This window comes from Coccinella septempunctata, chromosome 1 (assembly GCF_907165205.1).
Source record: "Coccinella septempunctata chromosome 1, icCocSept1.1, whole genome shotgun sequence".
Classification (NCBI taxonomy): domain Eukaryota; kingdom Metazoa; phylum Arthropoda; class Insecta; order Coleoptera; family Coccinellidae; genus Coccinella; species Coccinella septempunctata.
The window spans coordinates 62,586,503-62,606,978 of NC_058189.1; the positions used below are offsets into that span (position 1 = coordinate 62,586,503).

The 20,476-nt window shown below is 35.1% G+C and overlaps 3 protein-coding genes across 16 annotated transcripts in view; 2 read left to right on the forward strand and 1 right to left on the reverse strand.

Annotated features, from left to right (window-relative positions):
* Positions 1 to 12,082, forward strand: part of LOC123322988 (transmembrane and coiled-coil domains protein 2) — a 37,539-nt gene extending 25,457 nt beyond the window's left edge. For 12 of the 14 annotated variants that reach the window (XM_044911136.1, XM_044911134.1, XM_044911135.1 and 9 more), the window contains 6 exons: positions 2,538 to 2,769; positions 2,910 to 3,037; positions 5,659 to 5,893; positions 10,494 to 10,635; positions 10,847 to 11,205; positions 11,797 to 12,082. In XM_044911136.1, coding sequence (XP_044767071.1) covers positions 2,538 to 2,769; positions 2,910 to 3,037; positions 5,659 to 5,893; positions 10,494 to 10,635; positions 10,847 to 11,205; positions 11,797 to 11,926 — 1,226 coding nt within the window. In that variant the 3' untranslated portion in view covers positions 11,927 to 12,082. Of the gene's footprint in view, positions 1 to 2,537; positions 2,770 to 2,909; positions 3,038 to 5,658; positions 5,894 to 10,493; positions 10,636 to 10,846; positions 11,206 to 11,408; positions 11,631 to 11,796 lie in introns of those variants that run through there. The other 2 variants (XM_044911129.1, XM_044911133.1) reach the window with 2 other exon arrangements.
* A 3,267-nt stretch (positions 12,083 to 15,349) lies between these two features.
* Positions 15,350 to 18,159, forward strand: LOC123317865 (transmembrane protein 135-like). The gene is made up of 9 exons (XM_044904477.1): positions 15,350 to 15,571; positions 15,770 to 15,936; positions 15,995 to 16,125; positions 16,182 to 16,481; positions 16,720 to 16,987; positions 17,045 to 17,212; positions 17,294 to 17,434; positions 17,714 to 17,880; positions 17,937 to 18,159. Exons 2-9 carry the CDS (start codon positions 15,778 to 15,780, stop codon positions 18,040 to 18,042), a joined length of 1,440 nt encoding a protein of 479 aa, XP_044760412.1. The 5' UTR covers positions 15,350 to 15,571; positions 15,770 to 15,777; the 3' UTR covers positions 18,043 to 18,159.
* LOC123317861 lies at positions 18,126 to 20,343 on the reverse strand. Its single transcript, XM_044904472.1, has 7 exons — positions 20,163 to 20,343; positions 19,894 to 20,106; positions 19,310 to 19,821; positions 19,028 to 19,254; positions 18,786 to 18,973; positions 18,460 to 18,695; positions 18,126 to 18,394 (listed from the first exon to the last, which is right to left on the reverse strand). Exons 1-7 carry the CDS (start codon positions 20,213 to 20,215, stop codon positions 18,339 to 18,341), a joined length of 1,485 nt encoding a protein of 494 aa, XP_044760407.1. The 5' UTR covers positions 20,216 to 20,343; the 3' UTR covers positions 18,126 to 18,338.
* Between the last annotated feature and the right edge of the window lie 133 nt (positions 20,344 to 20,476).

The following is a 20,476-nucleotide window of genomic DNA, read 5'->3' on the forward strand; positions in this document are numbered from 1 at the left end:
TATAAAAAGCCATTGCGTTAGCTTGGAGAACACGCTTTTCGATATGTGTAAACACGCTGTTGTAAGTCATGGCGAACACGCTATCTCGAGCCCTGATGAACACGCTATTGTAAGTCATCGCGAAAACGCTTCTAGGATCTAGCGGCGGATACGCTATTCCCAGCCGTGGACGACCAAATTATGTCAAGGCCATGTTCGACGATGTTTCGTCGAACTACATAATGTCTAATTTTGTGGTTATTTTGATTGTCATCTCAATTTCGTGAAATTCTGGCTCTTCGAACACTAACTAACATATTAAACATCATGAAATCTTAGCATCACTAATGCCTAATTTCAAATACATTTATTCTCAGAGCCATGGCTTACACGCTATTATGCTGAACTTGATAAAATCATAGCCACACAGATATTAAACGGCTATAAAATGAATTTCAAGGTTATTTCCAGTGTCCACGATGCCAAGGCCACCTCAAACCATGGAGCACATGCCATTATATTGGATTACATAATCCCTTTCCATTTCTTCTATATTGAGTTGCCCATTTTAGGGTTATTACCAGTGTACATCGAACTTCAATCTTGTTTGGAGTAGCCGGGACACGCTATCACAGCAACTTTTTGAAATGTTCGCCTCTCAAAAATTGGCTTACACGCTTTCATATTGAACATCATCAAATATTAGCATCACTAGCATATATGCCTATTTTCAAATACGTATTTGGATTCTCAGAGCCATGGCTTACACGCTATCATGCTGAACTTGATAGAAGCATAGGCACACAGATATTAAACGGCTATAAAATGAATTTCAAGGTTATTGCCAGTGTCCACTAGGACAAAGCTACCTCAAACCATGACGCACATGCCATTATATTGGATAACATAATCCCTTTTCATTTTTTCTATATTGCGTTGCCTATTTTAGGGTTATTACCAGTGTACATCTAACTTTAATCTTGTTTGAAGTTGCCGGACATGCTGTCACAGCAACTTTTTGAAATATTCGCATCTCGAACATTGGCTTACACGCTTTCATATTGAACATCATGAAATCTTAGCAACACTGGCATATAGGCCTATTTTCGAATACGTATTAATTCTCAGAGCCATGGCTTGCACGCTATCATGCTGTACTTGTTAGGATCATAGGCACACAGATATTAAACGGCTATAAAATTAATTTCAAGGTTATTGTCAGTGTCCACTAGGCCAAGGCTACCTCAAACCATGGCGCACATGCCATTATATTGGATTACATAATCCCTTTCCATTTATTCTATATTGCGTTGCCTATTTTAGGGTTATTACCAACTTTTTGAAATGTTTGCCTCTCGAACATTGGCTTACACGCTTTCATATTGAACATCATGAAATATTAGCATCAGTAGCATATATGTCATATTTTCGAATAGGTTATTCTCAGAGCCATGGCTTACACGCCATCATGCTGAACTCGATAGAATCATAGACAAACAGATATTAAACGGCTATAAAATGAATTTCAAGGATATTGCCAGTGTCCACTAGACCAAGGTTTCCTGCAACCATGGCGCACATGGCATTATATTGGATTACGTAATCCCTTCCCATTTCTTCTATATTGCGTTTCCTATTTTAGAGTTATTACCAGTGTACATCGAACTTTAATCTTGTTTGGAGTTGCCGGACAAGCTGTAACAGCAACTTTTCGAAATGTTTGCCTCTGGAACATTGGCTTACACGTTTTCATATTGAACATCATGAAATCTTAGCATCACTAGAAATATGCCTATTTTCAAATACGTATTTAAATTTTTAGAGCCACGGCTTACACGCTATTATGTTGAATTAAATAGAATCATAGGCACTCGGATATTAAACGTCTATAAACTGAATTTCAAGGTTATTGCCAGTGCCCACGGAGCCAAGGCTACCCCAAACCAAGGCGCACATGCCATTATATTGGATCACATAATCCTTTTCCATTTTTTCTTTATTGCGTTGCTTATTTTCATTGTAACTAGTCAATACTCCGAACCATTTCCTACACGCTATCATGTTCAACTGCATAAAATATCATGGTCACTGTCCATGAAGTCGATTCTGTGTTGAGGCGTACACGCTGTTATATTGAACAACGCCTTGCCTGTTGTCTACATAACTGGTTCTTTTTGAAAACTGTCGTATACGATGTTATATCAATTTAATCAAATTTGGGCCTCTCGAACACTGACTTACACGCTGTCATATTAAATCTTATCGGCATTATCATTTAGCGTCGATGATGGCTATTTCCACTTTTAGTAGTTAAATACCCCGAACCATGGCTTACACGCTATCGTGTGAGTCTTGATAAAAGCATGGACAGCCGGCAGTCAAATAAACTCTATGTTGAACCCTTCTCCCAACCTGATAGAATATAAGATCAGTGGAGAAGGAAAAAGAAACTCCCTCGAATAAAATAATACATATTTGAACTTGAGGCTCTATCTTCCTGGAAATATATTACACAATCCGGAGTCAAATGGTACCCTAATTCATAATTCTTTTTCCAGATAACGTAAATGAATATCTAGATTTGTCAGCCAAGACAGAAGATAGATTTCAATTACAGAGGATCAAAGCCGTCTTCGAGAAGAAGAACCAAAAGAGTGCCCAGGCAATTTCCCAGCTACAAAAAAAATTAGACAATTATCAGAAACGGGTAATGGAACTGGAGAGACATGGTCAGCTGCAGAGCCACAGGCAACCTAGGGAAGTGCTAAGGGATATGGGACAAGGACTGAAGTGAGCATTAAATTTTTTCCATTAGCGGTATGAATTTATTAATACGTCGTTGGTTATACTCGTACTATTTCATTGTTTATTGAAGATACGTTCCTTCATTTCGGGTCAGGGGCACTGATTAGCCATTTCGTTTTTTTCAGGAATGTTGGCGGAAATATAAGAGATGGAATAACTGGTTTCAGTGGATCTGTCATGTCGAAACCTAGGGAATTTGCACATCTAATCAAGAATAAGTTTGGAAGTGCAGACAATATTAGTCAAATTTCAAGTAAGATTATTTGGTGGAATATCTATAATGGAAAGCGTAGCGATAACTTAAATTTAAACAGAAATTTTCCGATATTAATATTCAAAGTCCTTAACTACATTTGAACAATATGGTGAAATACATATTCATGCAACTTGCTAATCTAATTCTAATTCGTGTCTCCTTTGAGTTATTCTATTTGGCAAAGACGAAAAACAAGTTTTAGTCCCTCAAGAATATGGAAAGTAAATTCAGTTTAACCCTTAGGTTTGAAAATTAAAGAACAGGAAAATCTTCCATTTTTCGGAATTTACATTCAAGGGAAAATAATGTATTTGCTTTGTGACAGCGGATGCTGCTGTAACTACAGAAATATTCCATCTGCCATCTTTAGCAGTAGCTTCAGTAGATGAGTTCAGAAACGCTTGGCAACCTTGTAAATACTCAAAAAACTCTCTTGACTGGAATATTTTATTTGTGGATTGACTATCTGTCCAACAATAGTGTGGGTCTGCTTAAATTGCTAGATGATTTGACGAAAAATCATCCCTTAAATTTTTCATTTACACCCTGTAAAATAAATATATTTTACCTGCAGGCAATAGAAACACTTTTTCCCTTTAACTTTTTTTCCTATTCGGCCTAGATAAAAAGAAATAGCCATTTTGTTTTCATAATGAAGTGCGCCAACCCTGGAAAATTGACACTGAAGTTTTTCCAAGCATTAAATATACAATTTTATCCTTGGAAATAAACTACTTAATATATTAGAAAAACAAGCATATACTTAACTTTTCCAGTCCGTTTTGTGAACGAAGTAGAATTTATAATACAACAAATAAATATTGAATATTCAGCTTGTAACCACCCATATTAGCTCTGATATTTATAATCAATAATAGGTTTGTTCGTAGAGTGGTTCACAACGGTTGTGAACTGTACAGAGCAAGCGCAAATGAATTTTCGCTACCCTAAAATGGAACTGCGCTTGCTCTGTACAGTTCACAATCGTTGCAAACCACTCTACGAACAAACCTATAAATTCATTATCGTTCTCAATTTCATTGCCTACAAGAGTTAACAGATTCAAACCAAAACACAGTTACCTTCCATATTCATATAAATAAGCACATAATATTTTCTCTGAACTTTTAAAACGTTCACAAACACAGTTGAACACTGACAAAAAAATTCCCTTCAGAATAACAAGCTGAATCTATGACACTACACATCTCCAATGGTGCGAGATCCTTCTGTGGATCTTAAACAGAGTTGGATTCAGCCAAAGTACCATTTTTCGAATTTCACATATATTTCCTATTTTGGAATATCAAAATGTTCTACTTACTTTTAAGAGTTGGGTTCTTCGGGAATTTTCGGTATTTTTATGGTATATAATGGTCCTGTTGAATAAATGAAAAACAAAATTCGGAAATTCATTCAATTCGATACAATCGTTTGTGACTCAAAATGACTTTTTTTTATGGATTTTCAAGTCTGTATGTTTTTAATGGAATTGAATTGAAACAATTGGTGAAAGGAAAAAGCGTTATTTTTGAACTCAGGAATCTTCTGGTAAAACATACAGGCTGAGTCTATGACTCGTACAAATATTTTAACAGTAGGTTGAAAGAAACACTTTTTCCTTTACCATTTTTTCCGAATCGGATCGGTTTAAAAGATAGGCTGTTGCAAAACCATAAAAAAAATTTCATTTTCAGTTCTATCTCTTAAACGGTGTCATCGAATTAAATGAATTTCGGAATATAGTTTTTCATTTATCTGATTAATCTTTTTCTAATACAATATATCACCCACGTCTCCAGTTTTTTCATTATGACCATTACCCACCATAAAAATACCAAAAATTCGAAGAAACCAACTCTTGAAACTTGAAACTAATGAAAATTTGAGGGTTTTGTAAAATAAAAGTATTCTTTATATTTTTTCGTATAATGCGCCGTTTTCGAGTAATTGACGTTCAAAAATTAAAAAGTATCTGTGAAATTTGAAAAATTGGGTACTTTGGCTGAATACAACTCTGTTTAAAACATACACAGATGTGTAGTGTCACAGATTTAGCTAGTTATTCTGAAGGTAATTTTGTTTTTCCAGAGGTGGCCCAGATCATTATGAAAACTCAAAATGGCTATATCTTTTCATCATGGCCGAATCGAAAAAAATGGTGTGGGAAAAAAGTGATTCTTTTGACCTCAAGAATCTACTGTTAAAATATTTGCATGGGTCAAAGTCTCACCCTGTATACATATACATACAAGTCAGACTCATTTTTTGTTGTGTGCTTAAAGTTTATTGCCAAGGAATTGAATCTAGAATTAGTAGCTCTAAGAGATTCTACTTCGTCCCGTCTTTATCAGTTTTCTTTGGAATGCTGAAATATTCAAGTAATTAATGAAATTTTCTAGTTTTTTTGTATAGTCTTCGCCCAATAGAATAGCCAAAGCTCGTATACTACGGTTGTTGAAAAAAATCCTTGTGTATTAACTTTAGTCTTGACACTTCTGATCCCCGATCGATGTTTAGTCTCAACCCCAGCCCACCCCCCACTCCTAACGCACTCACTTAACTCCGTGCATGGCTGAATGCACCGCATGATAACCTGTTTCGATCGTAATCCGTAGAATGGTACGTAGGAACTGGAGCGATCGGCGGTTCGGAAGGGAGCGGCGCCAACGGGGGCAGCGGCAGCGACCAGGGCGAGAAGAACCACCACGGGTCGGCGACGTTGCCGGCCGTGCTACATCCGGCCACGTCGCAGTCCTCCATGAGCCAGGAGGCCGGACAGAGGCACCAGCCCAAGTTCCCGAGCGACGAGGGCAGCGAGTGCAGCAGCGTGACTAGTGATAGTATAGGAAGGTGAGTGCTGTAACAGGGTGTGAGTGAGAAAAAGCTTCGAGGTATGGAGGCTGTGGAATTTTCAAGGTTGATATTCTACGCACGGGAGTAACGAGAGAAATTTCGAGAAAGAAACCAGAAGAGTTACTCTCTTCGAATATGTATCATTTTAAGCTTTACGATGATTTTTCTGGGATATACGCCTGTCGAAAGTTGACATTCGAAAAATTCCGAAAAAGATGGAGTCACTTGCAGTTGGGGAGCCCAAGAGGGAAATTCGGGATTTACTCGAGCTTGTCAGATTAATACAAGGTCCGGCAAAAAAACCTCCCTGATTTCAATAGGCATTTGCAAACAGAATAAGAAACATACAGAACAATTACTTATATTAGTGAATAGCCTATATGATGCCATTTTACATCACTTAATACACTTTACTTGGTTTTGAAAATTATGTCTGATAAATGATGTCCCCCATTGTTAAGACATTCACGAAGTCTTTCCCTGAAGTTTGGTTCCAACAGGACGGAGCCACAGCTCACACTGCTCGGCGGTCCATGGAAATGTTAAGAGAGTTGTTCCCTGGACGTCTAGTTTCTTTAAGAGGAGACATTTCCTGGCCCCCAAGGTCACCCGACTTATCACCTTGTGATTTCTTTCTGTGGGGGTACCTAAAGGCTGAAGTGTACAAACATCGTCCCAGAACTCTGCAAGAACTAAAAGATGCCATTAGGCAGGAAGTGGCAGCCATTCCAAGGGAAGTTACACGAAGAACTATGGACAACTTCAGGGAAAGACTTCGAAGTGTCTTAACAATGGGGGACATCATTTATCAGACATAATTTTCAAAACCAAGTAAAGTGTACTAAGTGATGTAAAATGGCATCATATAGGCTATTCACAAATATAAGTAATTGTTCTGTATGTTTCTTATTCTTTTTGCAAATGCCTATTGAAATCAGGGAGGTTTTTTTGCCGGACCCTGTATAAGGGGAGATACCTTGGACCCTGTAGAGTATCTCTACCAGGAATTAGACCTGTATAATGGGGAATTCTCCTCAATTTGGGTTATCAATGCATATGCAAGTTTAAACTGAATAATTATGAGTTTCATCCATGATTTTTTCAAATGCACCGCGGTAACTATTCAAAATCATTCTTCAAATATGGTATTTTAAAATTTAAATCGCTTGGTTCCGAGTTCACGTTTTGGCAACAGCGTCTACCAGACAATGAAAAGAACAATGTCCGATCAGCTTGTTTGTAAAATAACAGCTGTTGATTTACAGGCGCCTACTTACTGGCGAGCTTCAACTGCAACCGGCCATAAAAATCCCATGAAATTTCACGCCCTTCGTTGTTCGTCGCAGACTTCATAGACAGCCATCTTGGTCTATCTCATCAAGATAATGTATTTGTTGTCCTTTATTATCAAGGCATATTTCATTCGATGTTGCCAACTTGTGCAATCGACATGAAACGCTTCAAATTTTAAATACCCATTTTTATTTTTCATTTTTAAGTGCTTAAAATAATTTTTTTCTGGGAAACAGTTGAAATGGTTATTTCAAAATGTGACGTTTCAAAGATATTTCATAAAAAATATTATATATTCTCTTAATCTGGCAATTTAAGCTTGACGAAAACGTGTGGGAGGGCGCCAAAGTAGCAAAAAAAAACGTCACGTGTACATTCTCGAGCGCGGTGGCCTTTTTTCTTCATTTGAAGCTAATGATTTAACGTCCAGTTTCATAATCAATTTTAAAGTCACTTTGACCTTAAAGCTTCCTTAACGGTCGGTTTCATAATCAAACCTAAGTCGCTTTAATTTTAAAGCTTCCTTTAACCCTACTAACGTCCAGTTTCATAATGGAATTTAACCTTCCTTTACTATCATTTTTAGTAGGGTTAAAGGAAGCTTTAAGCTTAAAGTGACTTTAAATTTGATTATGAAACTGGACGTTAGTGTCATTTTCAGTAGGGTTAAAGGAAGCTTTAAAATTAAAGTGCCTTTAGGTTTGATTATGCAACCGGCCGTAAAAATAACGAAAAACGTATAATCTGACAGTTTCAGCGAGCCGAAACGATAAAAATTGGCTATAAAGATCACAAAAATCAGTTTTTTTTAATTATATCCTCTCCTGAGCTTCAAATTGTTTTCGCATTCATTATAGAAGTTGTAGAGCATAACATTTTCTACAAATTTTGTCTTAAGTAATTTTTTCTACGTTTGAATGTTTTTGAGATATATGGCGATTAAAGTACAGGGTGGGCAAAATTCGTTGTCTACTGGAGGGATCTCGAGAACTATAGCAGCTAGAAGAAAACGGATGACACATTCTCGAGCTCTTTTTTCCTTACTATTCCAAATCTGAAAACAGATCCAGCCTAACGGTCATAGATTTTGAGATATGAACGAAAATTGAGAAATTGTCATTTTCAATGAAGCTTAATAACTCGCTTATTTGAACTCGTATTCGAAATCCGTTGCTACATTCTAAAGGCACTTTTTTATGAGGAATTCTAATATGATATTAAGAAATTTTCCGATTCAGTAATTTTCGAGATACGACATGGATTTCTCATTTTCCAAATGTAAACTATAGTTGAAAGTTTTTTCATCTTGCTGCAATTTTTTTGCTGATTTCAAAAATGTATCATATGTTGCTATTCACATGAATATTACACGAGAAAAAAATTCAAAACTTTTTCCTGCTTTTCGATTCTCTGTTGAATTATAAGTAGGCTGGGTTACCATAGCAACCGTTGAATATGCATTATATTTTGTGAACCTGAGCCTCTATGAGTGAAATCACGGATTGCTGAATAAATATTTCGATGATTAATTTGCCATCGTTTGTTCTCGCGATGTTTGGCATGCTTATCTTACGATGGTTCACAATTCGAACACTGCCGTTGACAGAAGTACCTATTTTTCATCATCTTACTTCTGTAAAAATAATTATAGATAGCCATCGTATTTTATTTATAATATTACTGACTCTTATAGTTTCCTTCGTAAATAGAAAAACGATAATTGAATAAATTTTTCTTCTTTAATAATCAGACGAAAGACTTTTACTCTCTTTGAAAGGATATCGATCTCGATATCGATATATAAAAGAAATAATTATTCGCCAGTAGGTGATTCCTATCGCAAAAGTTTGAGTTCACATAGGATTATGTGAAGTTTACGAACCATAATGCATTTTCAACGGTCGCTATGGTTACGCCAGCCTACTGAAAATTCAACAGTGAATCGAAAGGCAGGAAAAAGTATTGAATTTTGTTTCATACATTATATTCATGTGAATAGCAACATATGATACATTTTTGAAATCAGCAAAAAAATTGCAGCAAGATGAAAGAACTTTTAACTATAGTTTACATTTGAAAAATCAGAAATCCCTGTTGTATCTCGAAAATGACGGGATCAAAAAATTTATTGCTATCATATTCGAATTCCTCATAAAAAAGTGCCTGTAGAATGTCACAACAGATTTCGAATACGAGTTCAAATAAGCGAGTAATTCAGCTTCATTGAAAATGACAATTTCTCAATTTTCGTTCATAACTCAAGATCTATGAACGTTAGGCTGGATATGTTTTCAGTTTTGGATTAGTCAAGAAAAAAGAGCGTATTAAAGTGCTTAAGAAGGTTCAAGTTTCAGATCTGTGACTTAGGAGACAAAAAAGTTATGAGAACTTTTCTAAATCATCAAAATCTCATTTTTTGCTGTTAACTCAACGAAGAATCGCAGGAGGCTACGGTTTTCACCATTCTTCGTTTCTCTGAAAAAGAGCTCGGAAATGCCATCCGTTTTCTTCTAGCTGCTATAGTTCTCGAGATCCCTTCAGTAGACAACGAATTTTGCCCACCCTGTACATTAGACTGGGTTTCTACCTTGGCCTTTCCCATGTGTGGCTAAGCTCCTCGCTCTTATCACCCTCCAGCTCAAAAACGGTTGAGGGTATGAAAAATTGCTTGATACACAAGTTATATAGAATTTTATTATCTACAGTAATGAATACAGAAACGATTAGAGGTACAGGAAGAGAGATATTTAAAAAAATGCCGTGTTATCATCTTCAAACTGTCAGATTAACCCCCCCCCTCCTGATTCGTATCAGATTAATGGGTCAACCCGTCTGCCAACCGAGATTAACCACCTATATGAAAATCTGACACGCTGGAGTATGTACAAGTAACGATTATTTCAATGGATCGCTGTGAACTTGCGTCACGTCCGAATTGTCAGTTTCTTGAAAAGTAGCTTCCTTTGGGTCCAATTAACATATCCTCTAAAAATCTAACACGCTTGAAAACATTTTTTTTACCATTTTCAACTCTTCAGTACGGCCAGCCCCACCACGCAAACTGTCAGATTAACATGAATTTTTTGTCAGAGACACGTAGGGCATATTAAGTATCTAAGTCTCCAAGACGCTCGAGTAGCATCGTCGGCTCTCCAACTATTGAAAATTCGTCAAGACCGAATAGTTGCAACGAGGTTCGTGAAATTTCGACATTTATTACTAGAAGAATATGTATCACTTTAAGCTCTACAATTATTTTCCTGGGAGATACGCTAATTCTTCAAGACTGATTATTATTTTTCAGGTATGGAAGAACTGAAAGTAGTCATAAGGACCCACATACTCTCTATAAAAAATTACAAGAAGAAATCGAATCTCTCAAAGAGAAAATCGAAGGAACAAAGAGTTTAAAGGAAGAAATGTTTTCAGTGTGTTCACAGTTACAGGTAAGAAATAACCCGATAGTGTGCCCAAGAAGATATAAAAAGAAGGCGCAACAGGAGATCCGAAGTACCGGGATGCATCAATATGGGTCATCATAAAATTAAACTTCACACCCTTTAAACGGCCTTTTTTCTATATCTTCTTGGGTGTACCTCTTTAGTTTAGATGGAATTACATAATAATAAATAATAATCTTGTTATTTCCCCATACAGGAAGAGAGATTCAGGAGCGAAAGACTGGAAGAACAAATCAATGACCTGACTGAACTGCACCAAAATGAGATTGAAAATTTGAAGCAGGCGATGGCGGACATGGAGGAGAAGGTCCAGTACCAGAGCGAGGAACGTCTCAGGGATATACACGACATCCTTGAACAGTGTCAGACCAAAATCCAGAAAATGGAGCACCAAGCCGCCCAGCAACAACAATACGTCTCACTCGAGGTTTTGGACAACTCGAATGCCAGAGTGTTGGTCGTCAAACTCATCAATGTTTTGCTCACTATTTTACAAGTACTATTGCTTTTAGTCGCAACAGGAGCTGGGATTATAATGCCTTTTCTTAGGACGCGGTGAGTAGGAAGTCCTCATCTTTGATTTTCTTCGTTTCTTAGGAATTTTCATTCAGTATCCTTCAAAAACACCCTGCATATTCTATTCTTTAAAAGAGCTACTGATTTTTCAGGGTTTCATAATGAAACTGATGATCCATCGAAAATAAATTCAATACTTGATCGGGATTGAGTAAAAGTCCTAAATTCTTCTTGTTTTTCAGGCGGTCCTACCTTTGACATTGTTAGTGTTCTCCATAGGGAAGTTGAAGAGAATTTTTTTACTCACACTATGTAGATCGTATCACTCGAACCATCTCACTTATTTATTCGTGCTACATGTATTCCGTCCCTTATTTTTCGTCTCCATTCTGCATGGAAGAGTTTTAAATTGTATTTATTAAAATGTTTCTTTGTTTTATTTAAAATAAAGAGTATCATTTGAATTTTCTTTTATTACCGGTAACTTTCGACTTCTCAAAAGCTTTTTATTGTGTCGAGATTCAAGCTCTTGAAATTCAAATTTTCAATGAAAAAAACTCCCATGAACTGAAGGATGATGCTTTGAGTCTTTCAAGAGTTTTTCATTTCATGTAACTTCCCTTGTTTCAGGTTAAGGATTATTTCAACTGTAGTTCTTCTATTTTTTGGACTCTTTATGTGGAAGCAATGGCCAGAAGTGCAAGACATAGGTTCACATATGATGGGCCATTTGAAAGACTTTGTGGACCCCGTGAAATAGCACTTGTTAATCAAGGGTTGTCTGTTAATAGTGTATAAGTTAATATGTAAGCGAAGTGAAGAGGATGAAGAATTGTGTAAATCAATTTCATTTTGATAGTATTTATGTAAAGTGGCAGCATCAGTATTTAGGAGCAAAATAAATCAAGAACAATGACTTTCATTTCATTTAAACATACAGTGCGAGTATATTGGACTTGTTAATGGCGATATTTGATAGAAATTGGACTAAAAACAGATTTATATGATTTTCACCAAGATGTCTACTCACAGTTTACCTTCACCCCTGAAGATGCTTTTGTGATGGCGAAACACGTGTCGTGGTTGAACAACTCATGTCACTGAAAATCATATAATTCGGTTTTTAATTGCTTTTTGTTCTATGCAACGCAGGTAAGTTTATGTATTTTATAATGAATAAAAACGACTATTTTAATCTGAAAAATAAAACGAACAGTTATCAAGATATAAGAAATACTTTACGATTATTGTTTTGAACGCAGTTATGTTCAGTACAGGGTAGGCAAAATTCGTTGTCTACTGAGAAGATCTCAAGAACTATAGCAGCTAGAAGAAGAAGGATGACACGAGCTCATTTTCGGAGAAACAAAGAATGGCGAAAACCGCAGCCTCCTATGATACTTCGTTTTTGAGTTTCACACTTTCGTAAAGTTCTCATAACTTTTTTGTCTTTGAAGTTACAAATCTGAAACTTGAACCTTCTACAGGCACTTTTTTACGTAGAATCCACTGATGAGCTCAAAATATTTTTTCATTTCGAATCATTAGGTGAACTTTAATTTTTTTAAATGCAAACTTTTATTGAATTTGATATTTTTTAATTGGAAAAAAATCTCTGGTCAGTAGATTCTAAGTATGAAAGTGCCTAAGAAGGTTCAAGTTTCAGATGTGCAACTTCAAAGACAAAAAAGTTATGAGAACTTTTCGGAATCGTCAAAATCTCAATTTTTGTTTATAACTCGAAATCTAAAAATGATAGGCCGATTCTGTTTTCAGATTTGGATTAGTCACGAGAAAAGAGCTCGAGAACGTATCACCCGTTTTCTTATAGCTGCTGTAGTTCTCGAGATCTCCTCAGTAGACAACGAATTCTGCCTACCCTGTACATGAGTTTCTTATTTCAGTCGTATCTCTGAAGCTTTTTGATCCTTTCGGCTGAATTCAGCCTTCTTATATACTTTTTCTAGTTGATAAATATCTTAGATTTTCGATATTCAAATTGTTGAAGACGAAGCAGGACGTGAATTTTGAATTAAAAACCCCAATTCTCGAAATTTGTGAAGGAAAGGGAGCTCGTGCGACTTGTATTCGGACGAGACCTGGCATTGTCAGGGTGGTATGGCCGTAAACTCGTACGATTTAACAACACGACTACTCATTTTCCCTGAATTGATAAAAAAATAATTATTTCAAATACGAAAACATGCTATTATGCTTGTTTTTATTATAATTGAAGCATTTCAACCATTCTAAATTATAGAGGTCTATATAATCGTTGATACCAATCATCATTACACTAGCAAAACAACAAAAAACACTAGATATGGGAGGGGAATACATGATTCCGCTAATTCGTATACACTGCTCAACAATCGATAAGGATCACGTATATATTTCTCTTTATTTGTGCCTTTTTTTGAATTATCTGGAACTTCTGTTAAGCCCGTTTGCAACAGCCGAGATTTATTTGTATGCAACTTTACAGTGAATTCTAACGAAAGTGCGTATGTAACGGTAAAGAATTCAGGGCGGATGAATTCTCGAGTAAATTCTCTAGAGCTCTCGGCTGTTGCAAACGGACTTGATACATGTGTTCTTTCAGGAAAAACTGGGATATTTTTAGTTGTTTTTATCATACGATTTTTTCACTTTAACAAGCTCTTGCCCTCTGAAATCTATTAATTGTAAAGGCTGGCGATGGTGGCATAAAAACCATCTGGTTTTTGTTGCTAAATCCGTTTTTTTTCTCTCGTTTGAACGCATAAGTTCGCATAAGCAATTGGACAGTTGAAGATTGTGTTTATTTACGGATGAGTCCAGATTTCGTTTGGTCCGATGTCTGGAAGAAGAGAGGTCTAAGATATTCAGTACAGTTTATGGTTTTCACAACTGCTTTTGGATGAGGTTCGATGAAGCGCTGGAAGCTCATACGCTTTTGAAACATTGAACTAAAGTTTTAGTTCTTTAGTTCAATGTTTTGAAAGGATGGACTGGCTAGCTTGCTCTCCAGACTAGAATTGCATCGACTAACAATCTGGAGTGCCTTATTTCTAACTCTGTGCTGAAAATTTGAGCTCTCTGAAACTCTTCATTATTTTCTGACGAAAACAAGAATATGAATTAAAACAAACTCTGGTATCTGATCAAAATGAACATCGTGAATCGAATATTCCTGATATAAATTGATGGAAGGTCAGTGATCTCTATCAATTGTTGAGCAGCGTATTTGAAATCGGCATGTTATCTCGTACCTCTTAATAAGGTTCCTTTGGGAAAATAGATGAAGAAAAATGATTATTCTAAGGTCCGACATTCCGAAATACCTGTATATAACTTCAAGAACGCCAATTGAAATGGAGTTAATTTGATATGCTCTTTCAAAAAACTCGAATGAAAAAAGTGCTAGATAGAACAATCAATTCTATTCCAGTTTTATTACTTTTGGTTTCGTCGTTTCTCTCACACTTGAATAATTTTTTTATTGTGTAATATTCATATTCATGATCCCACACCTGTATTATATGGACCATCATCATTAGAAGTATAACAACCGAAAATTATTATGTACGTACTAAAATTCTGATTGTTATAAAATCATACCTAGTATATTTCTTTAAAAAAATCCGGATAAATGGTATAACTAATAGGTGAGTGATATTCAATGAAATGCTAGTTTCGATTTATTATTTCGAGAAATCATTCAACAAAATTCTTGATTTATCGTAATATCACTCTGGACACGCGACGTTTTCAAGAAACCAGAACTGTTACTTGACCTTTTGAACCATTGATCATGTTATAAGCACATTTCATTACAAATATACATATTTTCGTTATGTACCTATTTTTAAGGAAATGCGTGTAGACAAGTTTGTCCAAGGCCGCATTTTGTTGATATTGGTTTCAATGTGATAAGCACTTCGGACATCGCATGCCGAACACAGGACCGGCGCTAAAATTTTCAAACAAAAATTTATAAAAAATATAACTCTAATCCGAGAACCAAAACAGATCAACATGAGCAGTCTCTGCCACAGAAAACAGATTTACTTTACGCAATAAGTTTATTGTTTATCAATCTACGCTTTGACCGTAAGCAGAGTCCAAGAGCCGACCCTGTCTAAGGTTGAAAAAACACGAGTTCATCTTAAAAATAAGAAACAGTTATGTCAATAGTCTATGATCTATCTTTCATTTCAACACAGATGAAAAATTACAAAACATATTTGAATGAAATTTGAAATAACACTTTTGTAAAAGATTTCACATAAACAAAGTGATGGAAGAAAATTTTGATTTATTGTTCATTCCATTTGGTGATAAGAAAAGTTGACTGTACTTCTCAATTCAATTTTCTTAGAAGTTATGTGAGGATATCCGGAAGATTACGTTGTTTCATTGCAAGGTAACTCCCACAATTATCTTTACGATTTTTACATCACTATCGCACTATTAATGTCGTAATCAATATCTGGTTTTCATTTTTATGTGGAGAGCAAAGTGCATGTATACATCTGTTACTGATATTGATAATGACTGACCATGACAATTACCAAATATTATTCTTAGAATTTTTCAGAAGTCACCCTTTCTTAAATTTCAGATAAAATCATGGCTCAGTCATTCAGCAAAGTATCAATTTTTTCCCCTATACATGTGAGCTGCCATGATTATGTCCATCCGTGGACAGACAGCTGTATGGATGCATTATGTGGATTGTATTTTCGAGCCATTATTTACTCCCTTAAGATGTATGCAACGGTATATGTGGTAAGATATATTAGGAATTCACAGAGTTCAAATACTTCCTCAACCGATTTTCTTCCAGTTATCTCTCATTACAAGGGGAAAGATACCTAATAAAACCGATGTTATTAAAACAATTTATGGAGTTTTACAATCCACAGCTTTTTTAAGTGGCACTGGTTTTGGGTACTCTGCAATAGTCTGTCTCTTAAGGTATACTTATCATCAAAAATTTACATGCAAATTATCAAAGTTCTCTTTATTTTTAGGAGATTATTAGGGAACTACAATTTCTTAACAGTATCATTCTTCCCAGCTTTTTTTTCAAGTGTATTTTCAATTCTGATTGAAAGGCCTCACCGTAGAACTCTACTAGCTCTTTATGTTACCAATGTAGCTACAGAAACAGTTTGGAATATGCTATTATCTAGAAATTTAGTTCAGAATGTCAGATTCGGTTGTGTTGGAATATTTGCTGTCAGTTCTTCACTGTTGTTGACGTATTATAAAGCAGGATGGCATAAAAAGGATGACCATACTAAAGCAGATCCTATTTTTGGGATGTTAAGGTAACATTGATAGATTTCATTAGTTCATTCTCTATTTACAAAGTAATATGCAGAGTGTTTCACACAAAATGTCCACAATAAGTCTTTAGAGAACTGAATGAGATTTTTTTCTGGAAATCTCATTTGATACACCCTGTATTTTCTCTCATCCTTTGGAGCTGAGTAAATTTCTTTGTTATGGAAAACACCCTATCAATAAATGCTCTCAAGAATCCTTAGAAACTTACTGCTATTCTAGGTTCATAGTGGGACCATATGAAGAAAAAGACTACATGGCTAGATCGAGCCGTGAAAACAGTATTTATCGAAATGAAAATCAAAATGACCCTTCCTCTACGAGAAGAGCCACTTCTTGGTGCTCAAAATCTAAATCTTCAAAAAATTCAGTTTACGCTATAGTCACTCAGGCTTTAAAAGCATATAAGAGAATCATTGAAAAAGTCAAGTGCTGTGATAGGCACTATGCGTGCCCACATCCATTTAGTTGTCTCTATTATACAATGCAGGTTAGCGATTTTACTTTAATAAGGCTTCAAAAAAATTAACATTGTAATTTTTTTCAGGGTGCTGGTAAAATGTTCAGTTTAGGTTTAGGAATCCAGGTGACCATCAAGTTAGTGCTCAATTTCAAAAGGATAATTAGCTCGCCAAAATCTGTTAAGTCTCTTTTCATGAAAAAGGAAATTTTGAATCTAGCTGTTTGCTTAGGGGGATTTTCTGGATTATTCAGAGTGAGCATTAAATCGATTGAAATTATTGATAAATTGTGATCATTTTATGCATTGTTTGTAAATTATGTACTTTATTCGTAGGCAGTTTTGTGTCTTTTAAGGAGAAGTACAGGCAAAGATCTTCCGATATATGCTCTTCCAGCTGGTGCTATTGCTGGAACAGCTTTCTACAAATATCCTGATACTACAGTAGCACTTTATATTATGTGGAAGATGTTGCAGGTAATGAACAACATTGTACACGAAATTTTCTGATATTTTCACTCAACAATAACTGATTGTTGATTTTTTGAAACATTTCCTCAAGATTGCGAGTGGACTGATTACAAACCTGTTGCCTTTTTTGTTTAAGTCATTTAGAATATTAGAATATTTCAGCTATCACGTTAATTTATCAATATCACATATGTTTCATAGAAATACTCGTAAAAACTGTTCCAACTGATTGTAGGGACAAATTTGTATCAGATTTCTCTGACTTGCTTTAATTTTCAAACCTAGATTACTTATAATATCGGAGTTGACCGGGACATGCTGCCAAAAGTGCCTGGATTTGCGGAAATTTTGTACTGTCTCAGTACTGGCCTATTATTCCATGTAGCGATTATCGAACCGACGAACCTCAGGCCGAGCTACTGGAAATTCTTACATGGAGTGTCTGGAGGAAGGTAAAACATTTTTTTTTTAAGATTTCAATTCATTGATACAGGATTTTTTTTTCTAGAATTGCTTGCATGAGTCGAATACCAATAGATCTGTGGGGTTACAATTCTTCCGAGGCTTTATCTCAGGTTTTACAAGCTACTAGAACGAGGGCCGTCCTAAGTTGATATTTTTGTTTGTTTTTTTTTGATACAGGGATTTAGGTAATTGTTTTTTTAATTATTGTTATTTTATGAATTGAGGAATTGGATGATTTTATATATAATTATATTTCTTTGTACTTAGAGTTTATTTTTGTCAACGCCAATCTCCATTTTAAATACAATTTTAAAAAAAATTGGCACACTTAGAACCTATTAGGTTGGCACTATCCCAAATCTATAAAAATATGAACAATTCATAAAAAATTATCTATAAAACTTCAAGGACTAACAGAAATTTGTACCTAGTATCGGAATCCAGTTCATTTTGGAGGCATGTATCCCAAAGGATAACATTTGAAAGAGAATTTTTCTGCGTCTAAAATAGAAAAGAAAAAATTATAGGTATATCAAAGAAAAAGAACTTATCTTATAAATTATTACCGTTAAGCTCTCTGAATTTTTTCCTGCCCTCAATTCTGTCAGCATCGTTCTGTGTCTTTGTTATACTTTCAGCACAAACTCCTGAACCAAAAGATTCTTGAAGTGCTTTCAGGTCGTGTACGTTATAAATAGTTACCGGGTCAGTGTAAAATGTAGTACTGAACTGAACTAGCTTCTTAATGAGATTGATCTGCTTCTTCATAAAACTATCAGTGTTTCCATTGAATTTGAGCACCCTGTTACGCAGAATAAAGAATTTTTCGGAATTAAATTCCCTAGACAATCTTTCATACTGATTTTTTTCGAAATATATTTCGAATACTTACATTTCTAAATAGTTCATTGTATATTCGTTTGGAGCTTGAAGAATTCTCTCTTGAAACGTTCTTGAATCGTCCATGGGTAGGATTTCAAAATTACTGAAGGTTATGGTATCCTTGAACTGAGGACTGGTATCCAGTTTGGATTTGATGACCAATTGTGCAGTTCTTTTGTCTATATGTTCCGAGTGCATCTGCGAAAATAGGAAAAATTATGTTGTTCTTAAAAATAGGAGAATCTATATTACCGAAGCAACAGTATCATACTCTTCTTTCATTTTCTTAGTTTTCATGAGTCCCTGGTACAACTCCGCAATCCACAAACTGGCAATTTCCTTCACCGAATACTCATGTGTGGTTGATTCAGTTATATCGGCTAATTTATTGATTAATAGGAACAATGTACAATTTTGATACAATAAGTTTAGAAGTTTATGCCATATTTGAAGAAAATTAGAAGGAATTTTCTTAGTTCCTGAAAAATTTCAATCAATGAATATTTGGAACCTAATAAATTATAAAGTATTTACCATTTATGGAACAATAGTTAATAGTCAATATTACTCCTTCTTCAACCAAGGTTGAAACAATATGTATACAACTATCTTTAATTTTATCTTGAGTAACTGACTGTATCAAATGGTCCTCTAATAATACGATGAAATCATTGGTGGAAAATCCACGATTTAACCCAGCAGATATTGCAAATCCCACTTTTTTCTTAATTTCTTGGATAAGAACTTCAGTACTTTCATTAAAAAAGTTCAACAGCTTCAGTCTTGCGTAATTGTGTATAAGGTCCTTGAAATTTGTTTCATCTGACACTACATAATCTTCCATCTGAGAAACTTCCCAATATTTCTCCTTTACCCATTGTAAGCATTCATTTAAAGCCTTTTTCAAAAAAATTTTCGAAGGGATCACAGGATCGTGAGCGATATCATGACGAAGGGTAATTAACCATAATGGTAAACCATTCTTTTCAGCAGTCTTGTAGAATGTACCTTGTTTATCATTATTCCCAGCACAAATGTTTAAGAACCTGAAAATTTTGGACCAGAATTTTTTTCAATGAATAGATTAATTTTGATAATATTTAATTTAGTTGGGTTACCTCAAAAGAGATAATGAGTAAATTCGGACTAATTCATCATCGTTCAAGTTGTTTTTCTCTGCTAGAAGAGCTTCTAAAAGTTCTAGCGTTCCATCAATTCCAACTGGTATCAGAGATGTCCTCAACTTCCATATCTTCATACGATCTACAGCTAATTGTTGAGATTCTAAATCACCTGAATATATAAGATCCTTTATTGATTTCCATTCTGCTCTGAAATTACACACTTTAAATCCCAAACTCATACAACTTCTCAATGTTCTGATTACAAATTAAACCAGGGCATCAAAACGACTCCATCGTATTTTTGTGACAATGCCATTGATGAATTTTATTTCGAACTGAAATAAATTTATAAACAAGGAATTGTTGAAAAACCACTCAATCGCCAAAACTAAACCTAAACAATCCACATTTATTTTGAATTTAGATTCGGAAGGAAAGCACAGAACATAAATTCAAGAGGAATCTTGGGTAAACATAGAAATAAAGTAAAAATTTGCACTGCATCCCCATTCAATGGGAAAATGAAAAAAAGCCGAAAATTATTATGGTTGTTTCATATATGAAATTATTATTTTTA

Bases quoted from the DNA above. Each gene is read 5' to 3' on its own strand.
- LOC123317865 (XM_044904477.1), top strand. From the start codon at position 15,778: ATGGCTCAGTCATTCAGCAAAGTATCAATTTTTTCCCCTATACATGTG. The intron at 15,937-15,994 runs GTAAGATATATT...ATTTTCTTCCAG, and splicing joins TGTATGCAACGGTATATGTG to TTATCTCTCATTACAAGGGG. The intron at 17,213-17,293 runs GTGAGCATTAAA...CTTTATTCGTAG, and splicing joins GATTTTCTGGATTATTCAGA to GCAGTTTTGTGTCTTTTAAG.
- LOC123317861 (XM_044904472.1), bottom strand. From the start codon at position 20,215: ATGGCATTGTCACAAAAATACGATGGAGTCGTTTTGATGCCCTGGTTT. The intron at 19,822-19,893 runs GTAACCCAACTA...CAAAATTTTCAG, and splicing joins TACTCATTATCTCTTTTGAG to GTTCTTAAACATTTGTGCTG. The intron at 18,696-18,785 runs GTAAGTATTCGA...TCTGCGTAACAG, and splicing joins ACAATGAACTATTTAGAAAT to GGTGCTCAAATTCAATGGAA.